This window comes from Crotalus tigris, unplaced genomic scaffold (genome assembly GCF_016545835.1).
Source record: "Crotalus tigris isolate CLP2741 ecotype Arizona unplaced genomic scaffold, ASM1654583v1 scf7180000024374.3283719, whole genome shotgun sequence".
NCBI classification, from domain to species: domain Eukaryota; kingdom Metazoa; phylum Chordata; class Lepidosauria; order Squamata; family Viperidae; genus Crotalus; species Crotalus tigris.
Window position 1 is genome coordinate 2,318,353 of NW_024100544.1, and position 13,666 is coordinate 2,332,018.

The 13,666-nt window shown below is 37.1% G+C and overlaps 1 protein-coding gene across 1 annotated transcript in view; it reads left to right on the forward strand.

The window, feature by feature from the left end:
- Window positions 1–9,335: 9,335 nt before the first annotated feature.
- Window positions 9,336–13,666, forward strand: part of DPP10 (dipeptidyl peptidase like 10) — a 621,333-nt gene continuing 617,002 nt past the window's right edge. The window contains exon 1 of the mRNA XM_039328209.1: window positions 9,336–9,779. Coding sequence (XP_039184143.1) covers window positions 9,720–9,779 — 60 coding nt within the window. The 5' untranslated portion in view covers window positions 9,336–9,719. The remainder of the gene's footprint in view (window positions 9,780–13,666) is intronic.

Genomic DNA, 13,666 nt, shown 5'->3' on the forward strand with positions numbered 1-13,666 from the left:
CCAATGTCCCCTTCTGCACTGGATTTTAGAGTTCTTTCCCAGATTGTCAATTTCCCCCATATCTGAAGAAGTCCTCCTCAAAGCTCTGGCTTCCCTCGCTCCCTTTGAATCTCCTGCAAGCACAGTTCTCAGGGTCATTGGAGCTACTGAGCCTTCCGATCATACCAAGATATTGATCTTCTTGAAGGCTTATGATTTGATGGTGTGATGAACTGGGAAAAATGATTATGCTTGACAAGCAAAAAGAAAATGGAAGGGATGGGTGAAAGGGATGAATGGAATCAAAGAGATTATGATAATATGTTTGGTAGAGCTAGGTCAGGAGTGTCAAACTCGCAACATCACATGACGTGCCGCAACATATCAGGACTTTTTTTCCCACTGCTGGCAATGGGGTGGGCACGGTTTTGGTATGATGCATCTGGCCCAAGGGCCGGCAGTTTGACACCCCTGTTCTAGGTATTCCAGAGCTGATACTATATCTGTGTTCTTCCTATTATCTTATTCTGTGCTATCATTTGAGAATCATAGGATCATTGAGTGGGAAGGGACCTTGGAGGTTTTCTCCAATCACCTGCTTAAAGCAGGAGTCCTCATAACATCTCAGGCAAATAATTGTCCAATATTTTCTTGGAAAGTTCCCGCAAAAGAGCACCCACAACTCTGGGAGGCAAGCTGTTCCACTGCATAATAGTCTCACTGTCAGGTAATTCCTCTTTATTTCCAGGTTACAGCTCCCTCTGAGGAGCTTCCACCTATTGCTTCTTGTCCTACCCTCAGATGCTGTGCAGAACAAATCAAGGCCCATTTCCTTGTGGTACCACTTCATATTGGAAGACTGTCTCCCATCAGCCTTCTCGTCATGAAGTTAAACATACTTAGTTTCTTTAGCCATTCTTCACAGTATTTAGCCTCAGACTCCTTACCACCTTTGTTGCTTTACTCTACACTCTTTCTAAGGTCTCAGTGTTTTTTTTTTTTTTTTTGTATTGTGGTAATTAGAACTAGATGCAGAATTACACACAGCCCCACCAGTGTGTTATAGAATAGTACTGTCACTTCCCTTGATTTTGCTACTATTTAACTCTTGATGCAACCCACAAATGAATTGATCTTTTTGGCAGCTGCAACACACTACTGACTTATACTTAAGCAGTAGTTCGCCAGGATACACAGATCCCTATCATAAGCACTACTGTTGAGCCAAGTGTTGCTTATCCTGTACCTGTGCATCTGGTTTTTCCTGACTAAATGCAGAACCTTACTTTTCAGAACTTAATCTTGTTGTATAGGCCCCATTAGTCAAGTCTGTCAAGATCCTTCTGAAACTTGAGCCTATCTTCCAAAGTGTTAGCAATTCTCCCCAGCATTGTGACATTCACAAATTTGATGAGAACCCCTTCAATCCTCTCATCTAGGTCATTCATGAAGTTATTGAAGAGTGCTGGGCCCAAGACAGAACTTTGAGGATCCCCATTATTTCCTTCCATGTAGATGCAATTCTATTAAGGACCACACATTGAGTACAGTAAGTCAGCCAACTGCAAATCCATCTGGTAGTAATACTGTCTATCTCACATTGTTCTGTCTTCCTAAGAAGTAGGCCAAAATGTCCTACAGAAATCCAAGTATACTATTTCCATTGCATTTACTTGGTCCATTAAATTAGTCACTTTATCAAAGAAGATCGCACCATTGCACTCATTTCATATGCAAGTAAAGTTATTTAAAATCCTACAAGCTAGATTCCAGCAGTATGTGGATCGAGAACTTCCAGAAGTACAGGCAGGATTTTGAAGAGGCAGAGGAACTAGAGATCAAATTGCCAACGTATGCTGGATCATGGAGAAAGCTAGGGAGTTCCAGAAAAACATCTGCTTCATTGATTATGTAAAGCCTTTGATTATGTGGATCACAACAAATTGTGGCAAGTTCTTAAAGAGATGGGAGTACCAGACCATCTTATTTATCTCTTGAGAAACCTATATGCAGGTCAAGAAGCAACAGTGAGAACTGGAACCACTGATTGATTCAAAATTGGGAAAGGAGTCCAGCAAGGCTGTATTCTGTGGCCCTGCCTATTTAACTTATATGCAGAGCACATCATGAGAAAGGCAGGGCTAGATGAATCAAAAGTTGGAATTAAGATTTCCGGGAGAAATATCCTAAGATATGCAGATGATACCACTCTAATAGCAGAAAGTGAAGAACTAAAGAGCCTCTTGATGCAGGTGAAGAAGGAGAGTGAAAAAGTTGGCTTGAAACTCAACATTAAGAAAACCGAGATCATGACATCCATCCCTCTCAATTCCTGGCAAATAGATGGGGAAGAAATGGAGGTAGTATCAGATTTTATCTTCCTGGGCTCCAAGATCACCACAGATGGGGACTGCAGCTAAGAAATTAAAAGATGCTTGCTCCTAGGGAGGAAAGCTATGGCAAATCTAGACAGCATACTAAAAAGCAGAGATATCACCCTGCCAACAAAAGTACATATAGTCAAGGACATGGTTTTCCCAGTTGCAATGTATGGCTGTGAAAGTTGGACCATAAGAAAGGCTGAGCGCAAAAGAATTGAGGCCTTTGAACTATGGTGCTGGAGAAGACTCCTGCGAGTCCCCTGGACTGCAAGGCGATCAAACCAGTCAGTCCTAGAGGAGATCAACCCTGACTGCTCTTTAGAAGGTCAGATCCTGAAGTTGAAACTCAAGTACTTTGGCCATCTAATGAGAAGGAAGAACTCACTGGAGAAGGGCCTAATGCTGGGAAAGATTGAGGGCAATAGAAGAAGGGGACGACAGAGAATGAGGTGGCTGGATGGAGTCGCTGAAGCAGTAGGCATGAGCTTAAATGGATTCCAGAAGATGGTAGAGGACAGGAAGGCCTGGAGGAACGTTGTCCATGGGGTCGCAATGGATCGGACACGACTTCGCAACTAACAACATCAAAGAAGACAATAAAGTTTATTTGGCATGACCTGTACTTAACAAACTCATGCTTGCTTCTAGTAATCACTTTGTTCAGTTCTAGGTGCTCACAAACCTGCTGCTTTACTACTTTTCCCAGGCTTTTCCCACATATTGATGTCAGGCTGATTGGTCTGTAGTTTCCTGGATCTACTTCCCCCCCCTTTTTAAAGATTGGAACCACATCAGCTCTTTTCCAGTCCTTTGGCAAGCAGGTCCCATTCCTGTGATCATTCAGAAGGGGCCTTCTGAATGATTGCAAGAACAATCATGTTTGTTAGCTTTCTAGCCTTAACCTGGCCAACTGAACCAGCCTTCAGAATGATCACATTTGCCAGCTTTCTGGTTAGAAAGCTAGAGCACCTGACTAGCCCTCAGAAGGAGAAAGTAGCAAGCATGAATAACCTTCAGTATAAGAAGGCTACAGTCTTCTGTAGAGTGTTTGTTTATGTCCTTAGTGATCACCCCCATGAGATGATAACATGATAACATTTTTAACTTTGGCTGCAAATGTAAGGGAGCAACTGATGACGGATGTCAGGATGACGCTTCCCAGGTTGCAAGGGAACAATTCTAGGAACCAAGAGATTAACAACTGGATATAGGAAGATTGGAATATTCGTCAGATGCTTTGGGAAAAGCCTTTCTAATGAGATGGGTGCAGTCACAGCATCTGTTTCCATCTGCAGCCGCTTTGATTTGCTTTAACTGCATGGCTTTAAACCACACAATTTAATCAATGTTTCTCAAATTTGGCAACTTTAAGACCTCAACTCCCAGAATTACAGTATGAGTGACAGGAGAAAGAGTCACAGACTAGACAATGGTCATATAAGAGACAGCAGAAGTAATGGGGGCACGTGAAACATCTCAAAAGGGACTTTTCCTTAGTTTCTTGGACTGTAAAGGTAAGGGGGTAGAGATGTGCTTTTAGACTCTCAAGAATACATTAAGGTAACCTTATAATAAGTGGAGAATTATTCCTCCTGGGTGTGCTTCTTGACTAGACTATCTACAAAACTGACCCAAAGAGATGCTTTTCAATACACGGGCTTCTATTTTTGAACCATTTAGCCAAGGCCTTGGCCAGGCTCTCATAGATGCTTATGAAGCTGCTCCCAAGTGAGTCTATGTGTATTTTCCAGCCAGTGGTGGGATTCATATATGTAAACAACCAGTTCTCTGTGTGGATGCCACTTCTGAAAGTCCATTCTGGGCCTGGGCAACAAAAAATTAGCCAAAGTGGTGCGAACTGGCTGAATCCCACCATTGTTGCCAACATAGCAAACTGGAAGAAAGGCTACAGCTGACTGTCCTTTTTTCAAAAGAGAGGCTTTGTGTGCATGGCCACTTGCTGCAAAACATCTCTTGCAAAGATGTTGCCCAGTTCTAGTCAAGGGCCTTAGGAACACATATTGAATTATATTCACATCATTACATATTCTATTCAGTCTATCCCAAGGGTAGGCAACCTTGGCTCTTTTATGACTCGTGGACTTCAACTCCCAGAATTCCTGAGCCAGCATGAGAGTTGAAGTCCATGAGTCATAAAAGAGCCAAGGTTGCCTACCCCTGATCTAGCCATATCTTTAAGGAGTTTATATTCTTTTGACTATTTTTTGAATTACTATCAATGTGCAGCCAAAATGCTACCAAACACATTCATGTTTCTCTCTGAATGGAAAAAAAATGGAGTACAGGAAGTCCTCGACTTACAAAAGTTCGTTTAGTGACCGTTTAAGGTTACAACAGCACCGGAAAAAGTGACCTATGACCGTTTTTCACAGTTATGGCCTTTGCAGCATCCCCACGATCATGTGATCAAAATTCAGAAGCTTGGCAACGGGTTCATGTTTGTGACGGCTGCAGTCTCCCCGGGTCATGTGATCACTTTTTACGACCTTCTGACAAGCAAAGTCAATGGGGGAAGCCAGATTCACTTAACAACTGGGTTACTAACTTATCGACTGCAGTGATTCACTTAACAACTGTGGCAAGAAAGATCATAAAATGGGACAAACTCACTTAACAAATGTTTCACTTAACAACATAAATTTTAGGCTCATTTGTGGTCATAAGTTGAGGACTACCTGTACTAGACATTAGGAAGTGGATCAGAAATGCCAGTGCTGGGACTCAATTTAGTTAAGCAACCATTATTGAAGATTACTTGCACCATGGAGAATTAAAAAAAACATAACAGAAAAAAAAAGGCTTAAGAGTGAATGACATTAGTTAAGGAATGAGCCCCATGGCTACCCTGCATAAGATTTTCATGAGTAGTTTATAAAATCCTGTTCTATTGATTGGGTTTGTTCATATAATATTTTGTAACCATAAGTGAAGCATTTATAGAGTCATTATCATTCCCAATTACATTTGTTAGGCTTATACACTAATTAGTTTGGATCAGATAAGACTGAAAGGTTAATCAGTGAAATTTACAGTTCCAAGGGATAGATAAATTAACATTTTGTAGAAAGTTAGTCTGCTCCAAAACAATGCCAGCAAATTATTGATCATCCTGTAGTTTTTTGTCTACTACTCCTTGTGGAAACATTTTTCTTGAAAGATAATTTTATTTGAAGTCTTCAAGGCTCTAATTATGGGATTAGGGATGGGAATTTGCACAGAAAATTGGTTGTGAAAAACATGAAACAGGCTATAAGGAAACCCATAAAGTTCTCACTGGTTCTCGTAAACATCAATGTATACTTTACATTCACCCAAATTCTTAGGGTCAATTTTCATTTGCTTCTCTGAATGCCATTTGTAAAATATTAAATTATGTTTTTTTCTATTTCAGAAGAAAAGTATTCTTTGCCAGAGGTCCATTCCCATGAAACTAGTTACTGCCAGAAATGCAATCTGTGTTCTTATTGTTATTACGCAGAAAATTTAAGCCGGAGTTCAAAAACTGGAGTTGATAAAAAGTTGAAATTGGGACACCTGTGACTGCTTCTTATAATTACTGCTTACTGGTGTTACTGCTGTGTGTTTGTATGGGGATCAATATCTTTGTCCGTATTTATATCTAACCTAGTTTTGTAGATACTTTAAAAGGCTTATATCATGTCCACCCATCTTATTGCTACAATTCTGGGCGTAGTTCACAAAACAACAATAGAAATTAGAGGAAGTCCAGTAAAACAAACATCCAAAATAAAATAAAAATAAAATCCTAGCAATCTAAACAACACCCTCCAGGACATCAATAATTGGACTCTAGTCTCACCCTATCCCAACTTTTATAGCTTTTATAACCTGCTGAGCATCATTTAATTGAAGTGGTATAATGGCACCTGGGGGCGGGGAGCGTGATGGCTCAGTAGTTAAAGATGCTGAGCTTGTTAGCTGGAAAGCTGACAACTGGACTGGAGACCCAAGCCTTTCACTATCCTATGAATGCATAGTGAAATGTTCCATGGTAATGCAGGGTTTTGTGGGTTTTTTTTAGCAAAAATCCTTTAATTGGCCTTCCACAATATTAGATGGGTTCCATGCATATTTCAAACAGATTCAGATCCATTCTGTAATATGAGAAACTTATCTGTTTGCCTCTCACTGGATAAATATGTTTCAGAGCTTCAGATTTTAGCATGTGATTGAGAAATCAACTCAAATTAATTGGTCATTGTTGTTTCTCTTGGCACTTGTCCCACACAGTTGCATGGAGTGCTTATTTTTGTACTGCAGTTGCCTAGTTCCTACAACAAAGCTATCAACGCATAGTACAATGAGAGATTTTATTTATCAGGCAACTTGTTGCAAAATCATATATTGGTTAGGGCTGAGAGGGAATGACTGGCCCAAGGAAAAGAATGTAAGTGTCCTCCCCATCTTAATCCAGCACCTTAACTTCTACACCACATTGGTTATTGTGCTTCGTTGTTGTTTAATAATATTAATATAAATACTGTCTCTACTCCAGCAAACTTCTGCTTTATCATATGTCCATCCTAAATGTTCAACATAGCATATATTTAGCCTAAACCCCTTTTGTCCTTAATTTACCGAAATAATCTATAAGTTAACAAACATCAATGCAAAATGCATTCAGAAAGTGCTGAGTACCTTGTATTTAAAAAACAAAACGAAACTAGTTTTTGAACTTAAAGTGCAATGGTTTAAACAATCAAGCACTAATTACTTTGGCTAATGCTCTGTGTTGAATTGGTACATATTTAATTAAAACATCCTATAGATTTCTTTTGAAAACTTCATAAAAACTACCCATCTTAGAAAAGACTGGGAAATATTCTGTAGAAATTTATGTGGTGATTATAGAAAAGCAAAGAAATAAGAAGCATCTGATTTATTTATTTATTTTAAAAATGTATTATAAACTTTTCTACAAATGACCTGCATTGCATATATGGCTGGGGGTGGCAAAGTATTGAATAGATCAAAGTGCAACCAAATTCAGGCTACAAATAGTAATTATTATATTGCTAATAGTGGCTATTTATGGAACAACTGTTCATAATACAACTGCCCAGGATAAATTAATGCATGTACTGTAGTGTGCTATAAATGTTGCTCTAATACAAGATTCAGAAGTTAAAACATTTTTGGTGAATTATAATTTTCTCTTTCTAGTTTCTTTTAGAAGTTCCTTTGCTCAAGAATAGTCATTTAAATATCAGTTACAAAATATTGCCAGGAAGTCACTTCCCCTGACTAGATTTTAAATGTTGCTCATGTTTAAAATCTCAACTCTGTCCATTTATTCTTTTGTACACAAATGTCTATATACATTTCATCATTCCATCATTTATCAGTAAATGACAATGTCATATTTCCCACCAAAAATGGACAAGTGTAAAAAAAAGACAATCTGATTTAGTGAATGACATATTTTTAGATTCTGTCATAATAGATATTTTATTTTATGTATTTTTCACATTTCTGAACTCCCCATCTCCCTCAAAAAAGGACTCTGAGCAGTGTACAGTAAAATATATTGAGAGAGAATTAACAACTGGGTGTCCTATAGAATTTATGTATTATATAAATACATAATGTATTTTGTTACATTATGTATTTATACATAATGTAACGTTATGTAATATTTTTGTAAATGAATGCCAGTTTTAGTTGGGGCTATCTATAAGCAGGCACAAATATAATATTAAACAAAGTTTTATAAAATAATATCAAGGGCAAAGATTTCTGATCCCAAAACATGCCATTCTAACCTTTGACCATATCAGAAGTCATCCAATGTAGGAACAGGTTATTCTGAAATTCCTGGAAATAATTGCACAATGAAATCACAGTCAAAATGGTCCATTTCTGTTTCATGGTATAACTAATTCTAGAAAAGTCAGAGTAGCCTATGCGAAGGTCAGACCACTTTGAGTGAGGTCAGAACAAATTCCTGTGTTTGCACAGGGTTTTTTTTTAACCTTGAAGTCAGAAAATAATTTTGATTTCAAAGCAGGTTACTATTTGAGCAGATACGGAAAAGATGTCATTATTCAGGTTCAATGGAAGATACAGCAGGTATATACTGAAATTATGACCCAAATACTGTATGTTTAAATTCATTTGCTCATAACAACACCTGACCCAAAAGTCTGGAACAATTATCTGCATTAACATGGACATTAATCACTGTTAATGACTGCGGGTATAATTATCAGGTAGGCAAATGATTCAAAATACCCAATGAAAACACCTGGAACGAAACCAATGAAAACACCTGGAAGAGGAATTTCTGTAAGAAGCAGAGATTAATGAATTTATTTGATTTTCATAAGTGAGGAAATTCAAGAGTCTGATAACTTGATGGAATCCGAATAGAGACACTGCAAAGATAATCCTACAATAAACTTTACTATTAATTTCCCATTGTGAGTGTACCAGCTTAAGGTTTCAAGTATAAGTAGTGTATGTCGTTTTCAGACATTTCAGTGATCATCTCTCCAGTTCTGTATTTTAGAAGGAACTGGAGAAAGAAAGGAAAATGCATAGAGAAATAGATGACTATTGCTAGATCCGATCTTACTTTATGGATACAACAACACCAATACACCCCCCCCCCCAGGAACAACATTAATAATAGATCTCTTCCAAAATGAATTTAGTTATTACTTTGGCACAGCAATCAAATCATCTGGATAGGGAGAACAGGTAGTTTCATTTCATTTTTATTTTTTTTTTAAAGTGAATTAGGCGGGAAGGTATGATAAAACTATTTATGAAAAATCAGTGCATACAAAGCTCTTGTTACTTTTAAAAATGACAACGTACAGAGACTGAAACGAAGATGAAAACACCATAACCCTCCATCTGTGTATGTTTTATGCAGCTAGACTTCAAAGGGAGACATATAATTATCTTCTGAGTTAGATATATTCCCGGGAGGGGAAGAGTGTGCCTCTTTAAGCGACTGGGCTGCAGTAAATACTGATGCAGTTTTCTGGGATTCTGTTATTTTCAATCGGATGGAGAGCAGATATCATTGGCTGCACCGAGGAGCTGTCACATTCTCAGTGCTGGGGAGGAGTAGGACAAGAAGCAGCATTTGAGCTCCTTCTATACACTGGCTTCGCAAACATTAAGAAAGAAAGAAAGAAATATTTGGCTTTAAAGCCAACAACAGCCCAGACCTCAGAGTGGTAGTCTACTACTGCAGAAGGAGCAACATCAAAAGTCTGAGGAGGGAGACTGGATTTCCACCGTAGTCCTTTGCTCTAGCTAGCTAGCTAGCACAACGCGTGGGATTTGCGCTGTCCAAAGTGCTGAAACATGAATCAAACTGCAACAGTGTCCCATCAAGTGAAATGTCAACCTACCAAGATGATCAAGGTACTGAATGGCACATCATTTTTGTGGACTGGCACGTGTATGTCTGTAGGTGTATGTGTGAGAGAAAGAGAACGTGTATCTGCCTGTGGCTATCTCTGTGGAACAATATGATTATCTCTAATTTAACTATTAGGACTTTGATATGTTTCCTATGTGACTTTTTTTTCTTGGTTTTTTTTTTTTTTTAATAAAGAATGACTCCTGAGTCTTCCATCAGAATTATTTGTCTGCAGCTTGTGATGCTGTTTCTAGTTTTTCACTTGGGATAGTGAGATGTGTAAAATAAATATGAGGAACAGGGAATGATGATTTAGAAGTTTGATAAGGTTTTTAGTACTTTTTCTAATGATGGTTTTGAATAAACAAGAGGAACCTCATAGTATAGAAGGTAAAAGCTGCTTGATTATTATCCTGAGTTTCCTGCATTTTATACAGCTGAGAATATCACAAATGATGGATTTTTAAATTCTGATCAGTCATGGGTCTGACTTTAGTTAGCCAGATATCTGTAAGTCAAGTTGATATGAAATAGAACATTGCTGGCTTGCTGGTGGCTTGTTAATTGATTTTTTTTTCTAAGTGGCTGAGATAACATAGAGGTATCTGTATTTAAAGTTGTACTGATAGCCGCATCCTTTTGTGAAGAGTCTTGACTGACATGGGTTGATTTGCTAATAATATTCATCATTTTATATAGTAGTTCTCCTTACTACATTTTTCCACATGTGAGCATATCGAATGTGTGATATACATTTCTAGTATTGCAGTGAAGAACGATGGCAGCTATATAATCCTGCTGTTATATCAAGGTATTTTTTACAGTGTGATAAATGTATAACTGAAAAATGACTTTTCAACTGCAGTCCAGATTTTGGTTTTGGACTCAGAAATTTTCTCTGTGCATACTTTTTGTATTGCATTATTTTACAATGCTACACTATTCTTGTTTCTTCCAGCCATTCAACCACAAATCAGTATTTTATTAAATCTAAGAGCATAATCTAGAAAATGCTGGACTGAATGCTTAATCTGCAGAATTGTAGAAAACAGTGCTTAAAAACTACTAAGGTTGCAGTCTTACACTGATTTACTTGGGACTGAATGCAGTGGGACATGCAACACAACCTTATGCATGTTTATTCAGAGAGCTATGGGCTCATTGTTTAATTCTTGCTGAGCCCATTGACATGTACTTCTATATTAGTGGTGTCCAACCGTGGCAACTTTAAGACTTGTAGACGTCAACTCCCAGAATTCCCCAGCCAGCCCTGTTCTCAACGGACATAGATTTGCAGCCTGATTTGCGCGTAGATATACATTGGTATCCAAATGTCTCTTGTATTCTAAGGAAGAGTAAAGTTGTACACCTTTAAAAAAAAGAAAACAAAACTAATGAATTTCATGAAGTTACCAAAAATGTGCCAAACTTGATGTAGTTTACAGTTGTTCTGAACAGGATGTAGCAAATAAGAATTTCAGTGCAGCCTTGCACATGCCAACTCAAATGTAGACTTCAATGTGACTTACACCCAAGCATTTGTGGATGAACTTACTGATTCAATTTTCCTCAACAAGTTCATTCACATTCCTGTATGTGTGTAACGTAGGCATGTTCAGTTTGACACAATAAAGGAATGCTTCCTCACAAAGAAGGTAGAAAATCTGTGGCTTCAATGATCAGCCTGCAAATTGGAATATTATGCGTAAAAGCTACATGTTAGCATATATCATTTTATATGGAGCAAAGCAAATCTTAATTGCATTTGGATGGTTCATGCTGTTTTGCTTCTTCGGGTCTCGTGAGTCAAATACTCGTGAGTCTAATACTGGGACTACTCCTGAAGCGTGTGGACATTATATCAAATGTTAACAGCTGTAAATTAGTTATTAAGTGCATTTCACTATATGCTGAAAGGAAAATCACAGAAATTTAACAACAACATTAAAAGCCCTAATTGATCAATATCAATGGACCGAGAAAGGGACAAAAATAGGAGTTACATTTAGGTAGCATTTGTTTGCAAAGCTGTTGTTATGCAAATAATGTTGGTCAAGATAAAGCTTTTGATATTACAGTCTCTCTTTTTGGGGGAGGAGTAAATGTAATATGTGCTTTGAAAACAAGTCCAGATACTGCAGTCTAAAGTGAACGGTTGCAGCAAACAGATACAGATGTGAACTTAGAATATACAGTATTATGCTCCAGGAGCTGACCAGTAGAAGCTATTTGACATTTTCCTAGGAATTATGTTTCCACCAATACATTTTTTTTTAAGGAAATAAAATGCATCAGGTTATTTCCAGTGCTGGTCCTCTGCCATTGGCAAGATGGATTCTTGCTGAATTCCCCCATGTTTTGCAAATCTGCTGCAGAGCAGGACTTTCTGATCAGATGGGATGATGCAGGAGATGGAAGCTTTAGCATATAATTGATGCATATAATTGGATAGATGTGATTGTTTTATATTAGATGTAGCTTCATAACTTAATTGGGCTAGGAGCTAGAAACATAATAGCTGGCGTTGTCAGGGGAGCTAGGAAGCCACTATTGGGCAGAAGGAAGAAACGACTGAGTTTAAATTTTTAGGCATCAACAAAAGAAATTCTAGATTGATGTTTGGTGGAATTACTACTGAGTTTTGAATCAAGAAAATATTTGTTTCTTTTTTTTAAATAATTTTATTAAGAATCACAAATGCTGATCCAAAAGACAAATATAACAAGAAAAGTAGAAAAAAGTATAACAAAAAGAGAAAAAAGAAAGGAAAAAAGTAGTTTTCCCCTTCATTCCAGAAAGTAAAAACAATTTTAATTGCTCATCACCATGTCTAAATATAACACACACACCCCACTTTCTTGACCCATAATTCAACTCTTAATTAAAAAAAAAACAATCTCATCATTTGTTCTTTGCCAGCAAGTCCTGCAAGGGAAACCAGATATAGCTAATTTTCTAGTTGAACCTTGATTGAATAAGATAACCTTGTATTCCTTCCCTGAATTTTTAAGAATTTAATTTTTTAATCCATCAAATAGACAAAAACAAATAGGGTTTGTTTTCTGTCCATCTTTTTTTTAAAAAAAACAAACAAACCAAGAATCTTTCAAAACTTTAACAGACTTCTTTGCACATCCAATAAGTAAAGTTTTTTGGTCACTTCTCATAAAGACTTTCAAGACTTTAACAAAGTTCTTTTGTAGATCCAGCAAGAAAAAGATATCCAAGTCACTTTTCTGGTTTAATAATTATACATCTCCTTTAGGGAGGGAGACATCTGTCAGTTTCATTTGTGTATCCAGTACATCTTTCTCCATATCTGTCAAATGGTGTGACACATTTAAGCTCACTTGCAAATTAATTTCAAAATGATCAATTTTAGCCTGTTTTTCTTCTATAACTTTATTGACACATGCTCTATCATATCAAGTAATTTTGAAGATCAGTATTCAAAAACATCTATTAAAGATTTTTATATCAGTCTTTATTTCTTTATTAACCAAATGAATTTATTTTCCTCTAGCTCTTTCTAGTGTTAAATCTTCAAGGTCCATTACCATGTTTCTTATTTTAAAAAACCCATGAACGATCACTAATTCCTATGGGAATAATTTTTCTAATAATTCAAAACTATAATTCCAAATTCATGTGGACCCTTAATCTATTGTTAACTTTCCAAAATCCATATTCTAAGCCCCCATTTGCTGTGCAATCCAAACATAATATTTTTTCAAATGCTTTTAATGCTTTTAATATCACATTTTCTCCAAGGAGAAGGCATGGCACCTTATAAATATAGTGAAACCTGGCTGATTTGAAAGGTCTTATTTTTTCCAGTACAGTTTAAAAAAATTAAATCCAAATAATCCAAAAAGTAATTAAGGAAAAA